The 22,149-nt window shown below is 47.9% G+C and overlaps 1 protein-coding gene across 1 annotated transcript in view; it reads right to left on the bottom strand.

Annotated features, from left to right (window-relative positions):
• The window catches only part of LOC140185997 (solute carrier family 2, facilitated glucose transporter member 5-like), a 49,834-nt gene extending 28,463 nt beyond the window's left edge, over window positions 1–21,371 (bottom strand). The window contains exons 1-6 of the mRNA XM_072239822.1: window positions 21,330–21,371; window positions 18,461–18,559; window positions 16,164–16,324; window positions 13,720–13,844; window positions 12,864–13,009; window positions 2,628–2,760 (exon numbers count right to left, since the gene is read on the bottom strand). Of these exons, the coding sequence (XP_072095923.1) occupies window positions 2,628–2,760; window positions 12,864–13,009; window positions 13,720–13,844; window positions 16,164–16,324; window positions 18,461–18,559; window positions 21,330–21,371 (706 nt within the window). The remainder of the gene's footprint in view (window positions 1–2,627; window positions 2,761–12,863; window positions 13,010–13,719; window positions 13,845–16,163; window positions 16,325–18,460; window positions 18,560–21,329) is intronic.
• Between the last annotated feature and the right edge of the window lie 778 nt (window positions 21,372–22,149).

The raw sequence follows: 22,149 nt of genomic DNA on the forward strand, positions 1-22,149 counted from the left end.
ATCACGGACCCCAACTATCCCTGTCATTCTCTCTTCTCCCCACCTCCATACAAAAGCCGAGGCTACCCAGCTCAAGAGCAGTTTCTGCTCCACTGTTGTAAGGCTTTTGATACATTATCAAGTGAACACTTTATCTCCAAATGTCTGGAATTCAGAAGAATGAGAGGAGATTTTATAGAAACATATAAAATTATGAAAGGGATAAATGAGATAGAGGCAGGAAAGTTGTTTCCACTAGTAGGTGAGACTAGAACTAGGGGACATAGCTTCAGGATTCAAGGGAGTAGATTTAGGATGGAGATGAGGAGGAACTGTTTTTCCCAAAAGCTGGTGAATCTGTGGAATTCTCTGCCCAATGAAGCAGTGGAGGCTACCTCAGTAAATATATTTAAGACAAGGTTGGATAGATTTTTGCAAAGTAGGGGAATTAAGGGTTATGGGGAAAAGGCAGATAGGTGGAGATGAGTCCATGGCCAGATCAGTCATGATCTTATTGAATGGTGGAGCAGACTCGATGGGCCATATGTTCCTATGTTCTTGTAATGAACTTTGCTCTTTATTTGTCCACTGTTGGGCACGTGGCCAAGTGGTTAAGGTGTTCGTCTAGTTACCTCAAGGTCACTAGTTCGAGCCTCAGCTGTGGCAGCGTGTTTGTGCCCTTGAGCAAGGCACTTAATCACACATTACTCTAGTCTGTGTGAGGAGTGGCGCCCCACACAGACTTCCAATCTGTGCCTTGTAAGGCATGAAAATGCCCGACGCAGGCCTCTCATGGTCTGAGTCAACGTTCCCTCCCTCCCCTCCCTGCACTGCCCTTCTTCTGTAACTACAACACTACATTCTGATTTCTTTTCTACTACCTCAGTGTACTTATGTATGACGGTATGGCGGTGTAGCTGTTCGAGTAATGCTATTACAGCGCCCGTGATTCGCGACCCCGGTTCGATTTCTGCCGCTGTCCGGAAGGAGTTTCTAAGTTCTCTCGTAACCGCGTAGATTTCTGCTGGGTGTTCCAGCTTCCTCCCACATTCAAGGCTTACAGGTTAGAGTTAATACAAGCTACCCCTTCATTGTGGCAACATATTTGGACTGAATGACACATTTCACTGTATGTTTCGATGCGCATATGACAAATACAGCTAATTTAGTCTCAGGTAAGTGAGTGATCCGATGGGAGGGCAGAGGATAAAAACTTTTCGCTCTATTGTATTACATGTGACAATAACAAGCCGATTCCAATACTGGTACAGGTAAAGCACCAGGGTGAATCTAAAGAGCAAAAAGTAAAGAGGTCAGGCTACAGCAAAGCTGAGAGGTACCTGTGTACAGTCCTACTCTATAACAGTCCACCCAGGGAGTTCAAAGTGAGATATGCAAAGCTGATAGCAAAACTACAACGTTCTGGCAGACAGGCCAAAGGACCCGTTTATATGGAAAGATTGAATAGGTTAGGACTTTATTCCTCGGAACGTAGAAGATTGAGAGGCGATTTGATAGAAGTATACAAAATTATGAGGGGTATAGATAGGGTAAATGCAAGCAGGCTTCTTCCACTGAGGTTGGGTGGGACTATAGCGAGGGTTAAGGGTGAAAGTGGAAAGTTTAAGGGGAACATGAGGGGAAGGGTCTTCAGTCAGTGGGCTGTGAGAGTGTGGAATGAGCTGCCAGCACAAGTGGTGCACGTAAGCACGATTTCAACATTGAAGGGAAGTTTGGATAAGTATATGGATGGTAGGGGTATGGAGGGCTATGGTCCAGGTGCAGTCGATGGGAGCAGGCAGTTTAAATAGTTTGAATAGTCTAGATGGGCTGAAGGGCCTGCTTCTGTGCTATGACTCCTGTGCTGTAGTGCTCTATGACTCTATGATTGGTGGGAGGAGCTCAAACAGAGAGTGGTGGGTCACCATGAGTCCTCTGGGGTTCGAATGGGGAGTTCAGGAGAGAGCCCTCTCCTCCGTGAGTGGCGGTAATGTGAAATACGTCCACAGGGAGACAACAAAGAGAGGAGGTGAGGAGAGGTAGGGAAGAGACTTGGATGAGGAACAGGAGCTCACAGCTGAGGACCCGTGGACGGGGCCTGCCCAGTACACTCTGTGACTCCTACCACTGAGAGGGGGCCAATTCAGCCTAGTGGGCCTCTGTCATCTCACAGGGCAAACTCATCGATCTCCCCACCTTCCTAAAAATTCTACCACCCACTGGGGACAACTTACAGCAGACAATTGATGCTCCAACCCACATGCCTCAGGAAAGTGGGAAGGAACCAGAGCATCGGGAGAAAACCCATGTGGTCACGGGGGGAACCCGGCGACTCCACATAGTCAGCACCAGAGGTCAGGATCGAACCCAAGTCTCTGGAGCTGTGAGACAGTGGCTCCATCCGGGGTGTCACCGTGCAGTGCTGACGTAATGTGTCACTGGAATGGAGGGCTGCAGGTCATGTTCCCGACCGGGGCTGAATTACTGGACGGGTGTCACTGGGAAGTCACAACGATCTCAGGTGGTTCAGTACTAGGGGAAGTCCATCCGCATTCCAGTAACAACGCCAAGTCACTCCTGTTGCCATTTCATCCCCACACCCTCTCACTGCTTTCCTTACCTCTCCCCTCTTCCCACCAGCTTCATACCTTTGACTGTGGCAGAGTGGTCCTTCTTCTGAATCATCAGGTACCGTGGACTCTCCGGGAACAAAGGCAGGAAGAAGAGCTCAAACAGGGCTGGCACAATAATGAGGGAGAGCAGCAGAGGCCAGTGCTGTTCCTGGAAGAGCAGCAGACAGATTTAGATTATGAGGACACTCAGTCCTCCTTTATTGTCATTTAGAAATGCATGCATGCATTAAGAAATGATACAATGTTCCTCCAGAGCGATATCACAAAAAAAGGAACATTGTATCATTTACTGGAGACGGAGAGAGGGAGAGAGAAAGATAGAGAGAAGGAGAGAAGGAGGGAGGGAGAGTTAGAGAGAGGGAGGGAGAGATAGAGAGAGAGGGAGGGAGAGATAGGGAGGGATAGAGGGGACAGAGGAGGAGAGATAGAGAAGATGGAGGGAGAGAAAGAGAGAGGAAGAGGGGGAGAGAGAGTAAGGGAGTAAGGGAAAGGGAGGGAGTGACAGTGGGAGGGAGCAGGGAGTGAGAGGTTGAGAAAGAGAGAGTGAGAGAGAGAGGGGGAGAGAAAGAGAGGGAGAGGAGAGAGAGCAAGAAAGGGAGAGAGAGGGTGAGGGAGAGAGGGAAGGAGAGACAGAGTGGGAGAGAGAGAGTGATAGAGGGAGAGACAGAGGGAGAGAAAGGGGAAAGGGGGTAGAGAGAGTGGAGGAGGAAGAAAAATAGAAAAAGAGAGAGTGAGGGAGGGAGGAAGCAGGAAAGGAGAGAGGGAAGGGAAAAAGGGAAGGGGAAGAGGGAAGGAGGACAGGGCAGGAGAGAGGGAAGGGGAGAGGGAAGGGGGAGAGGGAAGGGTAGAGGGAGGGGAGAGGGAAGGGGAGAGGGAAGGGTAGAGGGAAGGGGAGAGGGAAGGGGGAGAGGGAAGGGTAGAGGGAAGGTAGAGGGAAGGGTAGAGGGAAGGGTAGAGGGAAGGGTTAGAGGGAAGGGGTAGAGGGAGGGGGAGAGGGAAGGGTAGAGAGAAGGGGAGAGAGAAGGGGTAGAGGGAGGAAGAGAGGGAAGGGGAGAGGAAAGGGTAGAGGGAAGGGGAGAGGGAAGGGGAGAGGGAAGGGGAGAGGGAAGGGGGAGAGGGAAGGGGAGGGAAGGGTAGAGGGAAAGGGGAGAGGGAAGGGTAGAAGGAGGGTAGAGGGAAGGGTAGAGGGAAGGGGTAGAGGGAGGGTAGAGGGAAGGGTAGAGGGAAGGGTTAGAGGGAAGGGGTAGAGGGAAGGGTAGAGGGAAGGGGTAGAGGGAGGGGGAGAGGGAAGGGTAGAGGGAAGGGGAGAGGGAAGGGGTAGAGGGAAGGGGTAGAGAGAAGGGGAGAGGGAAGGGGTAGAGGTGGGGGGAGAGGGCAGGAGAGAGGGAAGGGTAGAGGGAAGGGGAGAGGGAAGGGCAGAGGGAAGGGGAGAGGGAAGGGGTAGAGGTGGGGGAGAGGGCAGGAGAGAGGGAAGGGTAGAGGGAAGGGGAGAGGGAAGGGGAGAGGGAAGGGTAGAGGGAAGGGGAGAGGGAAGGGGAGAGGGAAGGGTAGAGGGAAGGGGAGAGGGAAGGAGAGAGGGAAGGGTGTGAGAGAATGGATGAGATGGATGCTGTGTATCTAATATTTCAGTAACTGTGTGATATTGTAAATATTTTGTTTGATTAAACAATCTTTTTTGTCCACACAATTCATTATGGGTTCTATGAAAAAGCACCTGTATGGCACACTGCACCACTACCTCATGAGCATGCACCTTACTAAAAGTAAATTGAGGTAGACACATTCATCTCCACATTCTCCGTGTTTTTCTTTCAATTAATTTTGGAGTTACAAAACATAACATGGCAACAAGGAAGTTTTAAAGATGGACCCGAGATGGCTTCCTACCTGTTGAAGAGTAGTGCATCTTTTCTTCAGAAGTAAGAGGGAGAGAGAGAGACGTTCAAGTCAAAAAAAAAAGCACGGCACATTTTCTTCTTTGGAAAGGGGAGAAAGATGGTCAAGATAAAAAAAGGCAGAAATTGGATGAAATTCACAGGTTCATGGCAGTGAGTACCGGGTGATAATGATTATAAATTAAAAAAACACAGAAATGGCTGTCTACTTTGGAAAGATAGTCATGTTTGATTGCACTAAAGAAAGTGGCTGATATATTCTGAAAGTATTTTGAAGCAATGAAAAAGCCATTGAGAAACAAGTGGTAGTTTTGCTACTTGCAATAGGTGGAAAGGCAAACAGTTTGCTTAGAAATTTGACAGCTCCGACCAAACCAGCCAAAGTTAGCCTTGGTGATATCGTGAAAATAATGCAGGAACATTACTTTCACAATATCCAAAAACATTATTGATTGCAGAACGCTTTGGGTTTCGTAAATAGAATCAAAAGGTAGGGGAGTCCATTTCAGCTTACAGGCCAGATTGAAGAGATTCTGAGCATTCTGAGTTCAGTGACGGGCTTAACGATGCACTGAGAGATCATTTAGTTTGTAGAGTCTTACAAGAAAGCATTCTAAAATGCCTCCTGACTGAAGCATAACTCACATTTAAAAGAATGGTTAAAAATGCTGTTTCAATGGAAACTGAGATGCAATTGGGTTGCAGTCAGGAATAAAAATGAATGTGAACCAAATTGCAGTGTTTAAACAGAAACCAGCCTGGCCAAACAAAGTATGTTACCATTGTGGCAGAGGCTCACATACACCAGACCAATGCAGCTTTAAAGGCAAAACTTGCAGAAAATGCAACAAAGTGGAACACGTATAAAGAGCATGTTGGGCAAACAAAAATATATTGATTGCACAAGTCAGAGGGGATAAAAAGTCAAGTTGCAGTTTTGAAAAGAGTACTAATCTGCATGCTGTCGTTGACAAATCTGATAATGATGAGAGTGACACAGGACTGAGTAGCCTTGAGATTTACAAGGTGAAAATGAACAAGAGACAAGCAACACACATCAAAGTTGCTGGTGAACGCAGCAGGCCAGGCAGCATCTCTAGGACGTCCTGACGAAGGGTCTCGGCCTGAAACGTCGACTGCACCTCTTCCTAGAGATGCTGCCTGGCCTGCTGTGTTCACCAGCAACTTTGATGTGTGTTGCTTGAATTTCCAGCATCTGCAGAATTCCTGTTGTTTGCGTGTAAAGAGACAAGCAATATGGCTTACACCAGAAGTGAATGGAAAGTTAATTAAAATGGAATTGGACACCCGCTCAGCTGTTTCAGTCATTCCACAAAATTAGTCTGAAGGCATTTCAAAGATACTGACTGAAGCCTGCAAATATCCAACTGAGAACTTATACTGGAGAAAAGATAACTCCTGTGGGAATGACATGTGTAACAATGAAATACAGCAACCAACAAGCTACATTGGACTTGTATGCGTTTAAAGCAGGATGGACATCAATGTGTGACTATGATTGGCTGAGACAACTCCAACTTAATTGGAGATCCATCCACCATTTGCATGCCGTGTCCCCTGTAGTAGAGTCAGCTGAAAGCAGATTGAGAAATGCACCGGATGATGTCACAGCAGTGTTCAAGCACGCCAATGGAAAGCTCAAACATATCAAAGGTAAAATAGAGTTAGATAAAAATGCCTCACCCATGTTTTACAAAGCCCATCCAGTTCCTAATACCATCCATGATAAAGTAGCCACTGAGGTAGATCATATGGAGGCTGAAGGAATTCTTTCCAAGGTTGAATAGAATCCATGGGCAATGGCAGTGGTCCCAGTAGCCAGGAAGAATGGGTCTGTCAGGATCTGTGGTGATTTTAAGGTCACCATCAACTCAGTACTGAAAGTAGTTCGATACCCTCTGCCCAGAATAGAGGATATCTTTGCAAACCTTTCTGGAGGAAAACACTTCAGCAAAATGGACTTAGCTGAAGCCTACCTACAGATGGAGATGGAAGAAGAGTCCAAAGTGTTTCTCAGCATTAGCATCTGTACCTGCACTCTTGCAGAAAGCAATGGACTAGATACAGTAAGGCTGCCCAGGCACACAGAATTACCTGCAAGACATCATTGTTATTAATGAGGATGACAAGGGACATCTCCAAAATCTCAAGACAGTGTTAAAAAGATTAGAAGATTATGTGTTCTGGCACAACAAGTATGAATTCTTTAAACCAAGCATCCCTTACTGTGGTCACACTATTGACACACAAGAATTACACACACACACACATGTGCTGAGAAAAGCCAAGCAGTGGTGGATGTCCCAAGGCCAAAGATCATGTCACAGGTGTAGTCCTTATTAGGATTTGTCAATTACCATAACAATTCCTGCCAAGCCTGGTTACTGTGCTTCATCCCTTGAACTCAGATTGGAAAAACTGGCAATGGACAAAGTAGTGTGAGGTGTCTTTCAAAAAGCAAAGGAAATGGTGACGTCAGACACTGTACTCACACGTTATGATCCATGTCTTCCAGTGAAGCTTGTCTGTTGTGCCTCACCTTAGGTGCAGTCAAGTCACATATTAGGAATGACAGAAGTAAACACCCTGTAGCCTTTGCATCACGTTCCCTTACCGCTACAGAGAAAAATTATGCACAGATTGATGGAGAGGCCTTGAGTCTGGCTTGGGGTGTAAAACATTTCAACCAGTACCTGTCGAACTTAATGCCAGCCAATTGCAGGGCCATGACTGCTATTCAGTAAGCCTGGACCTCTGGGTCAGTAGCTGTAACATGGAAGCAGGTTCGTGGGTTTGGTGAGCGAGACGTAAGTCACTGATCATGTATGAACATATTAATTATTTGTTTACAAAGATAAAATATTCAACCAAACATCTAAGTCCCCCAAGTTACACAAACTGCAAAACTAGATATTCAACAAGCAGATATTCGGCTAAGAGTGTGATGGGCCCTTCTATATCTGCAGCATACTTTTTGAATGGCTCTTCAGCAGTGGTCACGACCTGAGTGCTTGGGGACAAAGGAAAAGAGGCAGAGCCTCCCGCGTGTGCTGTTTTTATACCCCTGAGATGCCTGAAACTGGACACCCGTGGCACAAAAGACAACCAACAGGAAAGAGCTGCTGCATGCTTCAAACGGGCCAATTGATGACCAGCACAAAAAAAGCAGCTTTTGACCAACAAGTAAACCAACACCCCCACATGACATATCACCCCTCGAAAGACGTGACACCATGACCATTTGACCTTCAGATTATTATGACCATTGTGAACATTCCACTAAACTATATATAAAACACAGAAGTACAATACCCACTACTGTAAAGCTAATAGTCACCCCCCTCCCAGTGCACTATAGCAGTCCGCCAGCCTCCTGTCAGACCAAAAGTTCAGCAGCTTTCCCCCCAGAGTGTAATCACCAATGAGCTGGTCCCCCACTTAATCTTATCCACTGACTATGGAAAAGGACCTTGGTGATTGTAGGGATGACTTACTGTGGATTGAAAAGCTTGAACATTTAGATATTAAGGAAGAGGATGTGCTGGAGCTTTTGGAAAGCATCAAGTTGAATAAGTCACTGTGACCAGACAAGATGCACCCCAGGCTACTGTGGGAGGCGAGGGAGGAAATTTCTGAGCCTCTGGCGATGATCTTTGCATCATCAATGGGGACAGGAGAGGTTCTGGAGGATTGGAGGGTTGTGGATGTTGTTCCCTTATTCAAGAAAGGGAGTAGAGATAGCCCAGGAAATTATAGACTAGTGAGTCTTACTTCAGTAGTTGGTAAGTTGATGGAGAAGATCCTGAGAGGCAGGATTTATGAACATTTGGAGAGGCATAATATGATTAGGAATAGTCAGCATGGCTTTGTCAAGGGCAGGCCATGCCTTACGAGCCTGACTGAACTTTTTGAGGATGTGACTAAACACGTTGATGAAGGAAGAGCAGTAGATGCTATGTATATGGATTTCAGCAAGGCATTTGATAAGGTACCCCATGCAAGGCTTATTGAGAAAGTAAGGAGGCATGGGATCCAAGGGGACATTGCTTTGTGGATCCAGAACTGGCTTGCCCACAAAAGGCAAAGAGTGGTTGCAGACGGGTCATATTCTGCATGGAGGTCGGTGACCAGTGGTGTGCCTCAGGGTTTGGTTCTGGGACCCCTCCTCTTCGTAGTTTTTATAAATGACCTGAATGAGGAAGTGGAGGGATGGGTTAGTAAATTTGCTGATGACACAAAGGTTGGGGGTGTTGTGGATAGTGTGGAGGGCTGTCAGAGGTTACAGTGGGACATTGATAGGAAGCAAAACTGGGCTGAGAAGTGGCAGATGGAGTTCAACCCAGGTAAGTGTGAGGTGGTTCATTTTGGTAGGTCAAATATGATGGTAGAATATAGTATTAATGGTAAGACTCTTGGCAGTGTGGAGGATCAGAGGGATCTTGGGGTCCAAGACCATAGGACACTCAAAACTGCTGCACAGGTTGACTCTGTGGTTAAGAAAGCGTACAGTGCATTGGCCTTCATCAATCATGGGACTGAGTTTAGGAGCTGAGAGGTAATGTTGCAGCTATATAGGACCCTGGCCAGACCCCATTTGGAGTACTGTGCTCAGTTCTGATCGCCTCACTACAGGAAGGATGTGGAAACCATAGAAAGGGTGCAGAGGAGATTTACAAGGATGCTGCCTGGATTGGGGAGCATGTCTTATGAGAATAGGTTGAGTGAACTCGGCCTTTTCTCTTTGGAGTGGTGGAGAATGACAGGTGACCTGATAGAGGTGTATAAGATGATGAGAGGCATTGATTGTGTGGATAGTCAAAGGCTTTTTTCCCAGGGCTGAAATGGCTAGCACGTGAGGGCACAGATTTAAGGTGTTTGGAAGTAGGTACAGAGGAGACGTCAGGGGTAAGTTTTATACGCAGAGTGGTGAGTGTGTGGAATGGGCTGCCGGCGACGGTGGTGGAGGTGGATACGATAGGGTCTTTTAGGAGACTCCTGGATAGGTACATGGAGTTTAGAAAAATAGAGGGCTATAGATAACTCTAGGTAATTTCTGAGGTAAGGACATGTTTGGCATAGCTTTGTGGGCTGAAGGTCCTGTATTGTGCTGTAGGTTTTCTATGTTTCTAGGGGAGACAGAGTTTACCCTTTTTACTGATTATCATCCGCTGGTGCCCATTTTCAATTCACAGAAAGGAGTTCCACGAACAGCAGCAACACAAATGCAGAGAGGGGCTCTCTTTCTTGAAGGACACACTTACAAGATCGAATTCACAAAGACGACTAATCATGGAAATGCTGATGGATTGTTCCATTTACCCTTGGTAAAGGAAATATCTAAAAAAATTTACAAAAAAGAACACTTCTCTTGGTGTATTCTTCCTAATGCAAATCCAGAATCTCAGTATTACAGCAGATGATCCAAAGGAAAACCGGAAAAGCCTGGTCTCAGGTCTACATGGCTATCCAAAAGGTGCAGCAGAAATTCCAGTTACCCCATTTATACCAGCGCTGGGGGTTGCCTTAAGTGGCGGTTCAGAGTTGTTGTCCAAAAAAGCTGAGGCCTAAGGTATTGGAGGAGCTACATGTTGGTCATCTAGGCATGGCCAAGATGAAAGCGTTGGCTCAAAGCTTTGTCTGGTGGTCTGCCATGCACTGGTTGGGATGCCAGCACATACAGAAGATGCCAAGAGTGGTGTCTCTTCGTCTCTGGGAACGGCCTGCATTGCCCTGGCAGAGGAATCATGTGGATTTTGCTGGACCACTCCTGGGCACAAATTTCTTGGTAGCAGTAGATGCAGCTACAAAGTGGCCAGAAGTGTTCCCAATAGCCTCCACTACTGCCTTGCATTCTGCTGATGTGTTGAGAAGCCTCTTCTCAAAGACTTAGTGACACTGGACCAGTTTGTTGTAGAACAGTTTCAGTCATTCCTACAAATGGCTGGTGGAAAGGTTTGTCCAGAGCCTAAGGATTGCACTGTGAGCAATGTCAGAACAGACTACACTGACACGGAATCGCCAATTTCTTCCTTGCATATCGCAGTGCAGCACCCTCCACAACCAACGACTCACCAGCTACACTGTTCCTGGGTTGTCCACTGCGTTCACGCTTGGATCCCCCACAAACCCAGTCTCAGAAGGAGGGTGCAGGACAAACAGCTGAGGCAAATTGAGAGCTCCTCCAATGAGGAGGTTTGATGTTTCACTCCTGGTAAAATAGTCTTGGCGAGGGACTACAGGTATGATCAAAAGTGGGCACTCGGACACATTAAGAGCATTACTGGACCACTCTGCTATACAGTGGAAATTGCATCTGATATCATCTGGAGACTCCACATGAATCAGCTGGAGGCGCAGAGTCCATTTTTAGAGGAGAAATATGTTGGTAGCTGTCAGAGCCACTTCCTGCAGTCCCAGAGTCAACTCCTACAACCACCACGGAGGAGGCAGGAGAACATGTGGTTGTTTCGCAGCTACAAGTCTCACCTGCCAAGCACAGTGATCCCCCTTGTCAGGAAAGACATTATCCCACAAGAGTAATAAATCCTCCACAGTGATTAAATCTGTAGGCCTGAATGGGACAATTTAAAATTTACTAAGCTGTGGATGCCTGTATATAGTAGTTGTATTATATAGTATACTGTGTATATAGTTGAGATGCATTCTATATTGAGTTGGAGTTTATAGCTAAACAGGGAGGAGTGTTATGTACTTAATATTTCAGTAGTATTTTATTGAAAATATATTGTTCGATTAAGCATTCTGGTTTGTTTAAATAACTCATTCCGGGTTATATGTAAAAGTACGTGAATGGCACACGTCATTATGCCACCACGTCATAGGTGCTCACCTCATTAAAAGTAAAGTGAAATCCCAGGGCTCTCTGTGCTTTTCTTTTGATTAGATTGAGAGAGGGAGGGAAAGAGTGAGAAAAGGAAAGAGTGAGAAAGGGAGAGAAAGAGAGAGAGGAGGGACAGGGGAGAACAATAGGAGAATATGTGTGAGAAAGATTCTAAGAGAGTTGGGGAGGGGGAGGGAGAGAAACTGGTGAGAGTGAGAAAGGGGAAGAGTGAGAGAAAGAGAGAGTGGATAGAAAGATTAAATAATACAAAGAGAAAATAGAAAGAGGAAAAATGAAAGCGAAGGAATAAAAAGGAAACTAAAGAGGTAATACAAATGGCAGGAGAAAAAAAATGAGAGGAGGAAAATGATTAAAGGGAATATTGAAGGAAATTCCTGCTGAGACCAGAAGTCTGAGATAAGGAGGGAACGTGGGGGTGTGCCGCTGGGGAAACAGTGCCGGGGGGTGGGGGAAGCTGGGCGTAAAGGGGCCGCGCAGTGAGCTTGGGAAGCGACTGGCTCATTAGCGGATCTTGGAAGTGTGCAGCAGGCTACCCGCTGCTGTAGCTCAACAATACCTTGCACTTGTATAGCACCATTAATGGAGCAAATCCTTCCGGGAGCTTCTGGAACTAACACCCAGCCACTGAACCGCACGTTAGACAAGCTCAGCCGGAGTGGGAGTGGGTTCCTGAGCCGTACGGTACAATGCTCTGCGCTACCGATGGCACCCGGGACTGGGATTTGCACTTTGCAGTGACCGAATCCTACCCACTCACTGTACTCTGGATGTGACTGCGTACAAATACGTACCTTTGGCCGGGCTCAGATTATCTCACCGACGGATTTTCAGGATCTGGGCTCTAGCAGCAAGACCAGAACTTATTGCAGACTCCCGACCAGGCTTGAGGATTGGCGATGCTGCTCCCACAGAGCTGTTGTGGAGTGGGTTCTAGGGTTTAGACCCATTTCCAAAGGAGAGGTACAGTAATCCCAAACCAGGCTGGTGGGGAGGGAACCTATGGGAATGGTGACCCTGTTCCTGCCTTTCCCAGCAGTAGAGCTGGTGGGTTTGGGAGAGGCTGTTGGCGGAGCCTGGGTGAGTAACTGCGCTGCGGAGATGGTGGGTACAGCAGCCTCTGGCGGTGCCGGGGGGGGGGGGGGGGGAGAGGGGTAGTATTTGGGAGGGTGGGGTGGATGAGGTGCTGATTGAACCATTACATTGTCCCGATGGTGTCGACCTTCCTGACAGTCCTTGCCCACACTCACCCAGGCTAGTGGGGAGTGCTCCATCACACACCTGTTCTCCGGGACAGTGGGATGTCAAGCGATGAGTCGCTCTCTGCAGGGTGCCCAGCTCTTTAGGAGGCCTTTACAGAGGATTATCAGGGGTCTGAACTGCCCCGGGCCCGGCCCTGCTCCAGCAGTCCGCGGATTTTCTGGATTCGGGACACTGAAGAACTCCGACTACGGGGCGAGAGAGCCGATTGCTTACCTCTCCCATCACTTCCCGCAGACCCAGAATCTGGGCAGCAAAAATGCCCAGGCAGATGAAGATGGTGGGGATTAAGCCCAGGAGCCCCCGCAGGTTTTTAGGGGCAATTTCTCCTAAGTACATTGGTACAACGCTGAGTGAGATACCTGCAGACAGAGAGAGACGTCAGGTTCCGGCAGGGCGCTGTTCTAGTCTGTCGCACGCACGAAATGCTGGTGGGACACACCGGGTCAGGCAGCATCAGTGGAAAGGAATAAACAGCCGACTTTTCAGGCCAAGACCCTTCACCAGAATTGATGAAGGGTCTCGGACTGAATCGTTGACCGTTTATTCCACTCCACTGATGCTGCCTGACCTGCTGAGTTCCTCCAGAATTTTTGTGCGTTGCTCTGGATTTCCAGCATCTGCAGGATCTCTTGTGTTTATAATTTCCTGTCCCACCGTGTCTGCCTCCTCCTTCTGTGTCTCCACTTCATCCACTGTGTAAGCCCCTTACCCTTCACCTGCCTCCCTCCTTCCATCCCTCTAGGATCACCTGAACCCCGTTATGTCTCCTACCCTTCAACGTGTGCATCTCTCCACCTCCCTTTAATTTTATCCTCTGATACATTCTCATCATCATTATCATCCCTCATCTCTCATCTTCCCTCATCTCTCTGCCTTGTCTTTACTGCTCTCTTCCCTCCCTCTGTGTCCTCGCTGTCTCCCTTCCCGTCTACTTCTTGCTCCCTGTTACAGTCTTCTTCCCATATCTCTCTCCCCTCTCACTCTTCTCTCTTTCTCTCCCTCCTCCTTTGCAAGGGGGTGGGGATGATTCCCCCTATGAGCATGGACGGACGGCGCACTGCCCGGTTACCTGAGTGGATCCCGGTCACGAAGCGCCCCAGGATCACCATTTCCGGAGAGCGCAGCAGCCTGCTGAACCCCATCAGCAGCCCGGCCAGGAACACCAGGACTGTGCTGTACATCAGCGTGCCCTTCCTGTCCGTGAGCAGAAGGCATGGTCAAAGCTCCGAGCGGGAAGCAGGAGTCAGTCAGAATCAGAACCAGTTTTAATACCACTGGCATATGTCATAAAATTGGTGCTTTGTGGCAGCCGTGCAGTGCAATCCATAAAAATTACTGTAAATTACAATAGAATTGCATTGAATTGACTTTATTTCTTACATCCTTCACATACATGAGTAAAAATCTTTACGTTATGTCTCCGTCTAAATGTGCAATCCTAGTAATTTATAATAATTTATAATAAATAGAACAGTCAATGTAACATAGAAATACACTCAAATCAGCGTGAGTTGATCAGCCTGGTGGAAGAAGCTGTCCCAGCGCCTGTTGGTCCTGGCTTTTATGCTGCAGTACCGCTTCCCAGATGGTAGCAGCTGGAATAGATTGTGGTTGGGGTGACTCGGGTCCCCAATAATCCTTCAGGTCCTTCTCTCACACCTGTCTTTGTAAATGTCCTGAATCATGGGAAGTTCACAACTACAGATGCGCTGGGCTGTCCGCACCACTCTCTGCAGAGTCCTGCGATTGAGGGAAGTACAGTTCCCATACCAGGCAGAGATGCAGCCAGTCAGGATGCTCTCAATTGTGCCCCTATAGAAAGTCCTTAGGATTCGACACGCTAGAGGCAGGAAACATGTTCCCGATGTTGGGGGAGTCCAGAACCAGAGGCCACAATTTGAGAATAAGGGGTAGGCCATTTAGAATGGAGTTGAGGAAAAATTTTTTCACCCAGAGAGTTGTGGTTCTGTGGAATGCTCTGCCTCAGTAGGCAGTGGAGGCCAATTCTCTGGATGCTTTCAAGCAAGAGTTAGATAGAGCTCTTAATGATTGTGGAGTCAAGGGATATGGAGAGAAGGCAGGAACGAGTTACTGATTGTGGATGATCAGCCATTATCACAGTGAATGGCGGTGCTGGCTCGAAGGGCTGAATGGCCTACTCCTGCACCTATTGTCTATTGTCTATTGATTTGGGAGCCCATGCCAAACTTCCTCAACCGTCTGAGGTGAAAGAGGCGCTGTTGTGCCTTTTTCACCGCACAGCTGGTGTGTATAGACCAGGTGAGGAACAGGAAATATGAAATTAGTAGAGCAAGATAGTGAGGTAGGTGGAAAATAGAGGGGTAAGTGGAAAATAGAGGGGTAGTGCACGTTAGGGAGATCTGCCCTCAGTCTCCTGAAGGGATACAGTACCAGGTGTCCCAATTCCATCAATGTAGGAGGCTTCAAGTCCTCAAAGAAGAGAGGAATGAAGATTCAGGGAGTGAGTTCGAAGGCTTCAGGTGTGTGAGAGGTATAACTTGGATTCAGAGCTTGCTTGCTGAAAGCGAGCAGCCTAAAGGAGCGGTGAGGATAGAGCCTGGACGGGGTGGTCACGGAGTGGATGCTTCCATTAGTTGGAGAGCCTCGAACCAGAGGGCACAGCCTCGGAATAGAGGGGTGTCCCTTTAGAATGGAGAAGAGGAGGAATTTCTTTAGTCAGAGGCTGGTGAGTCTGTGGCTGTGGAGCACAAGTCATCCGGGGTATTTAGAGCAGAGGTTGGTAGGTTCTTGATTAGTCAGGGCGTCAAAGGTTACGGGGAGAAGGCAGGAGAATGGGATTGGATCAGCCATGGCCGGAAGGTGGCAGGATGCAGATATGTCTCTCTCGACGGGGGTGTAAGGCGCCCCTTGCCACTCCTAGCTTGCAGGTCCCCCTTGGGCAAGAGTAGCGCCTGCATAGCCCCCCCCCCCCCGATCAGGGTCACGTGGGAGCAGCTGGTGGATGGTCATAAGAGCAGCCGGTGCAGATCACCAAGCTCCCGTTATGCCACCACTGACGTCAGGCAGGCAATCTCTGAAGAGCATTGATATTGGCTGGGACCTTTACGAGACACTGCCCAGAAGAAGGCAACGGCAAACCACTTCTGTAGAAAAATTTGCCAAGAACAATCATGGTCAAGACCATGATCACTCACATCATGCATTCAACAAGGCACATAATGATGCTGATAATGATGATCGAATGGTGGCGCAGGCTCGATGGGCCGAATAGGCTATTTCTGCTCATTTGGCTTATGGTCTTATAGGATGTGTTGGGATAGAGGTGGAGGCACCGGTGGCCTCATACCTGCCATTCTGGTCATTAAAGACACTTGGGCATTTTCTGGCAGTGGAGTTGTTTGGACCGTTCTGGTGTTTTACACTTGACGTGTTTGTGCACTGATTGCCATGCTAGCAGGGAGTTCCATTGCACCCTGCTGTATGTGATCGGAATCTGGGTGTGAAGCATCAGGTGGTGGCCCGGATACTTACTGACCCAGCTTGGAGACCAGTAGGCCGACGACGAAAGCACCGAGCATCCCACCCACAGCGAAGACGGAGACCGTGGCCGAGTAGAACAGCACCAGTTCGTCGGCGCTCAAGGTCATGTTGTAACGCTCCAGGATGGTGTCATTGTAGAAAGCTTTGATGTACTGCAGATACACAATGCAACGTGAGTAATCAGACGGGAGAGGCAGAGGGTGCTGGGAAATGGCGAACGGCAGAGCTCGACCATAAGGCAAAGAAACTGAATTAGGCCATTCAGCCCATCGAGTCTGATCATGGCATTTTTATCTTCCCTCTCAACCTCCTACCTTCTCCTATAAGGAAATATTTTCCCTATCTAAACCACTCAAGATCTCATGTTTCAATCATTCCATCTCACTCTTCAGAATACCAGAAGATACAAGGCTATAAACCTTTGGTAAGATAACTCACCCATCCTAAGTTATTAGTAACCTCTCTCTAAACTACTTCTCACATATTAGCACCCTCCTTTTAAACTCCAGATGTGTTCTCATCATGCTCCAAGTAACTGATGCATTACCTTCCGAATTTTGTATTCACTTTTCCCAATTAATGATAGCATTCTGTTACCAATAAAAACAGAGAATGTTGGAAAATACACAATAGGTCAGACAGCATCTGTGGGAAGAGAAGGAGATCCACACCACCAGGCACAGGAACAGCTACTTCGCTTCATCTTCAATGAACCAGCACAACCCTAATCCCCATCTCATAGATCAACACTGTGCAAGACACACAAAATGCTGGAGGAACTCCACGGGCCAGGCAGCATCTAGGAAGAGAGTACTGTTGATGTCTGGGGCCGAAACCCTTCAGCAGGACTGGAGAAAAAAGGCTGAGGAGTAAATTTAAAAGCTGGGGGGGGTGGGGAGAGAGAGAATCACAGTGTGATAGGTGAAACCTGGAGGGGGAGGGATGAAGTAAAGAGCTGGGAAGTAGATTGCTGAAAGAGACAGAAGGCCATGGAAGAAAGGAAAGGGGCCAGAGCACCGGAGGGAGGTGATGGGTGGGCAAGGAGATGAGGTGAGAGAGGGAAAAGAGAATGGGAGATGGTGAAAGAGATGGGGTTGGGGCATTACAAAAAGTTAGAGAAACGATGTTCATGCAATCAGGTTGGAGGCTACCCAAACAGAATACAAGGTGTTGTTCCTCCAAGCTAAGTGTGACCTCATCACAAGTGTGGAGGAGACCATGGATGGACATATTGGAATGAGAATGGGAAGTGGAATTAAAATAGGTGGCCACTGGGAGATCCCGCTTGTTCTGGTGGACGGAGTGTAGATGCTCGGTGAAACAGTCTCCCAATCTGCATCAGATTATTATCTAAATGGTGAAAGATTGCTGCATGCTGTTGTGCAGAGGGACGTGGGAGTGCTTGTTCATGAATCCCAAAAAGTTGGCTAGCAGGTACAACAGGTTATTAAGAAGGCAAGCGGAATGTTGGCCTTCATTGCTAGAGGGATTGAATTTAAGAGCAGGGAGGTCATGCTGCAACTATACAGGGTACTGGTGAGGCCACACCTAGAGTACTGTGTGCAGTTCTGGTCTTTCTTGAGGAAGGATATACTGGCTTTGGAGGCAGTGCAGAGGAGGTTCACCAGGTTGATTCCAGGGATGAAGGGGTTAAGAGGAGAGATTGAGTTGTCTGGGACTATACACTCTGGAGTTCAGAAGAATGAGAGGGGATCTTATAGAAACATACAAAATTTTGAAAGGGACAGATAAGATAGAAGTAGGAAAGTTGTTTCCATTGGCAGGTGAGACTAGAACTAGGGGACATTGTCTCAAGATTTAGGGGAGAAGATTTAGGATGGAGATGAGGAGAAACTGTCTTTCCCAGAGGGTGGTGAATCTGTGGAATTCTCTGCCCAGGGAAGCAGTTGAGGCTAAATGTATCTAAGAAACAGTTAGATAGGTTTTTTCATAGTAAGGGAATTAAGGGTTACGGGGAAAAGGCAGGTAGCTGGAGCTGAGTTTACAGACAGATCAACCATGATCGTATTGAATGGTGGGGCAGGCTCGATGGGCCGGATGGTCTACTCCTGCTCCTATTTCTTATGTTCTTATTAACCCTGGATATCATCTTAACACTATCTTGATCCTGGGTGTAAGGTAACTGGCCTGTAATTCCCTGTTTTCTGCCATCCTCCCTTATAGGGAATGTCATTGTAGCTGAGAGGGAGTGATCATACAGGTGTGAGTGACAGCTGGGAGTAAGAGCTCAGAGGGATTGTGTAGCCGGGACTGACCTGGCACCTTACCTGGGTCGGGGAGTTCACCACTGCCAGGTTGTAGCCGTACGGCATGGAGGAGCCGAAGGAGGTGAGGGTGGCAGCTGCAAGGAGGGTCCACGTCAGGTGCTGTGCAGGGAGTAACATAGGACTAGTTACGGTACAGCACCCAGACCAGGAACATTCCGGAAGGTGTGCCGGCTGGAACAGGACCACCTCAGAATCAGAATCAGGTTCATTATCTCTGACATAGATCATGACATCTATGGTCCTGTGGCAGCAGTACAGTGTAGTACATAAAATATTCTATAAATTACAACAAGCAATATGTATGAAGTATTAATAAGTAATGAAAAAGAGCATGGGTTCATTGACCATTCAGAGGGGAAGAAGCCGTTTCTAAAACATGGAGTGGGGGATTTCAGGCTCCTGTGCCTCCTGTTGATGGTAGTAATGGGAAGAGGGCATGCCCTGGGTAGTGAGGGTCCTTGATAAGGATGACTCCTTCTTGAGGCATTGCTTTTTGAATATGTCCTCGATGATGGGGAGGCGAGTGCCCACGATGGGGCTGCTTCAGTTTACAACCCCTCCGCAACATTTTCCGATCCGGTGCATTGGCCCCTCCATTCCAGACGGTGGTGCAACCAGTTAGAATGCTCCCCACGGTACCTGGCATCGGTGGTGGGGAAAATGCTAGAGTCAGTTATTAAAGATGTGATAACAGCACATTTGGAAAGCGGTGAAATCATCGGGCAAAGTCAGTATGGATTTGTGAAAGGAAAATCACGTCTGACGAATCTCATAGAATTTTTTGAGGATGTAACTAGTAGAGTGGATAGGGGAGAACCAGTGGATGTGATATATTTGGATTTTCAAAAGGCTTTTGACAAGGTCCCACACAGGAGATTAGTGTGCAAACTTAAAGCACATGGTATTGGGAGTAAGGTATTGATGTGGTTAGAGAATTGGTTGGCAGACAGGAAGCAAAGAGTGGGAACAAACGGGACCTTTTCAGAATGGCAGGCAGTGACGAGTGGGATACCGCAAGGCTCAGTGCTGGGACCCTAGTTGTTTACAATATATATTAATGACTTAGACGAGGGAATTAAATGCAGCATCTCCAAGTCTGCGGATGACACAAAGCTGGGCGGCAGTGTTAGCTGCAAGGAAGATGCTAAAAGTATGCAGGGTGATTTGGATAGGTTAGGTGAGTGCGCAAATTCATGGCAGATGCAATTTAATGTGGACAAATGTGAGGTTATCCACTTTGGTGGCAAGAACAGGAAAACAGATTATTATCTGAATGGTGGCTGATTAGGAAAAGGGGAGGTGCAACGAGACCTGGGTGTCATTATACACCAGTCATTGAAAGTGGGCATGCAGGTACAGCAGGCGGTGAAAAAGGCGAATGGTATGCTGACATTTATAGCAAGAGGATTCGAGTACAGGAGCAGGGAGGTATTACTACAGTTGTACAAGGCCTTGGTGAGACCAAACCCGGAGTACTGTGTGCAGTTTTGGTCTGCTAATCTGAGGAAAGACATTCTTGCCATAGAGGGAGTACAAGGAAGGTTCACCAGATTGATTCCTGGGATGGCAGGACTTTCATATGATGAAAGACTGGATCGACTAGGCTTATACTCGCTGGAATTTAGAAGATTGAGGGGGTATCTTATTGAAATGTATAAAATTCTAAAGGGATTGGACAGGCTAGATGTAGGAAGATTGTTCCCGATGTTGGGGAAGTCCACAACGAGGGGTCACAGTTTGAGGATAAAGGGGAAGCCTTTTAGGACCGAGATGAGGAAAAACTTCTTCACACAGAGAGTGGTGAATCTGTGGAATTCTCTGCCACAGGAAACAGTTGAGGCCAGTTCATTGGCGATATTTAAGAGGGAGTTAGATATGGCCCTTGTGGCTAAAGGGATCAGGGGGTATGGAGAGAAGGCAGGTACAGAGTTCTGAGTTGGATGATCAGCCATGATCATACTGAATGGCGGTGCAGGCTTGAAGGGCTGAATGGCCTACTCCTGCACCTATTTTCTATGTTTCTATCTGTGGAAATTTGCTATAGTCTTTGGTGACATACCAAATCTCCTCAAACTCCTTATAAAATTACAGCACAGCCTTCTTCATAAATGCATCAATATGTTGGGCACAGGAAAGATCACCTGAGATGTTGCCACCCAGGAACGTGGAGCTGCCCACCCTTTTCACTGCTGACACCTCGATGAGGATTGGTGTGAACCTTGGGGTTGTGTGTGGGATGTACTCTGATAATAAAATTTACTTTCAGCTTTGAACCTTGTTCCCTTGTCTTCCCCTTCCTGAAGTCCACAATCAACTCCTTGGTCTTACCGACATTGAGTGCAAGGTTGATGTTGCGACACCACTCAACCAGCTGATTTACCTCGCTCCTGTACGCCTCCTCATCTCCACCTAGGATTCTGCCATCGGCAGTGGTGTCATCAGCAAAGTGATGTCCTCAGTTACCAGAAATTGTAGCTTCCTACCTGTCGTTCTGGTCTACAAGGCCAGGGGTGGGGGAGGTAGGTGTGACGGTGTCAGTATGGGGGAGTAGACGGTGTAGGGGGTATGAAATGTGGGGAGATGGTATTGGGGGGGACAATGACTTGGGAGGAGCAGTAACTGAAGCCCTTTTCAAAGATCGTCCTTTGAGCAACGTTCTTCCCCCTGCCCCCGCCTTCGGATTTCTGAATGGTCCATGATCACTATCTCTGAACCCTTTTCAGCTTCATGACGTCTCTCTGAGAACATGCTGGCCACAGCTTCACTGTGCGCTTGGCCACGATGACAAGCCGGCAGAAAGGGAGCTGAGGTTCCATGAATTACTCGGCGGGCTGAACGTCCTGTCATTCCCTCGCAGCGGATGAGGCACCTCACGCAGGTGGGACCGAGTGGACTCGTGCTTCTGACGCATCCTCGTGACAGAATGCCAGGGTGCTGACTGCTCTGTGAACATATTACTCACGGGTTTGTCAGATACGGACGGTTATAGATCGTGAGAAGGAAATTCAATTATCCTGTTTGCAATTTCCTTGAGTATTTCATCCAAACGTTCAACTGCACAGCAGCAGTTACATGTGGTTTTATAAAACACACACCAGTCTTCATGCCGAAAGAACTCGCTGCCAAGAATTCCTGAGGCAGGGTGGGGTGGGGTGGGGGGGTGTCGGGGGAAGGGGAGAACGTGGAGGGGTAGTCTCAGCAACAGCAGGAGTGTGGGGTGAGATGGGAGTGTATAGGGAGAGTGAGAAAACAGGGGAGAGGAAGATAGGGATGAGAGAAGAGGGAGAGAAAGTAGAGAGAAAGAGAGAGAAGGGGGACAGAGAAAGAAAGATACAGCAGAGGTAGAGAGGGGTGAGTGAGAGGGAGAGGGGGGGCAAATTAGAGAGAAGCATGAGTGAGATTGGGACATGAGTGAGGGAGTGAGTGAGAAAGAGAGAGAGAGAGAACGAGAGAAAGGAGTGAGTGTGAGAGAGTGAGTGGGGGATTGAGAGAGAGAGACGGGCAAGTGAGAAAGAGAGGGGCTGAGGGAGAGAGAGGGAGCGTGAGAGGTATTGGGACATAAGAGAAAGGGGTGAGTGAGAGAGAGAGGAGGTCAAATGAGAGAGAGAGAGGGGTGAGTGTGAAGAGAGAGGGTACAGAGGGGCTGAGTGAGAGAGATTGGGATGTGAGAGAGGGGGTGAGTGAGAGAA

This window comes from Mobula birostris, chromosome 21 (genome assembly GCF_030028105.1).
Source record: "Mobula birostris isolate sMobBir1 chromosome 21, sMobBir1.hap1, whole genome shotgun sequence".
NCBI classification, from domain to species: Eukaryota; Metazoa; Chordata; class Chondrichthyes; order Myliobatiformes; family Myliobatidae; genus Mobula; species Mobula birostris.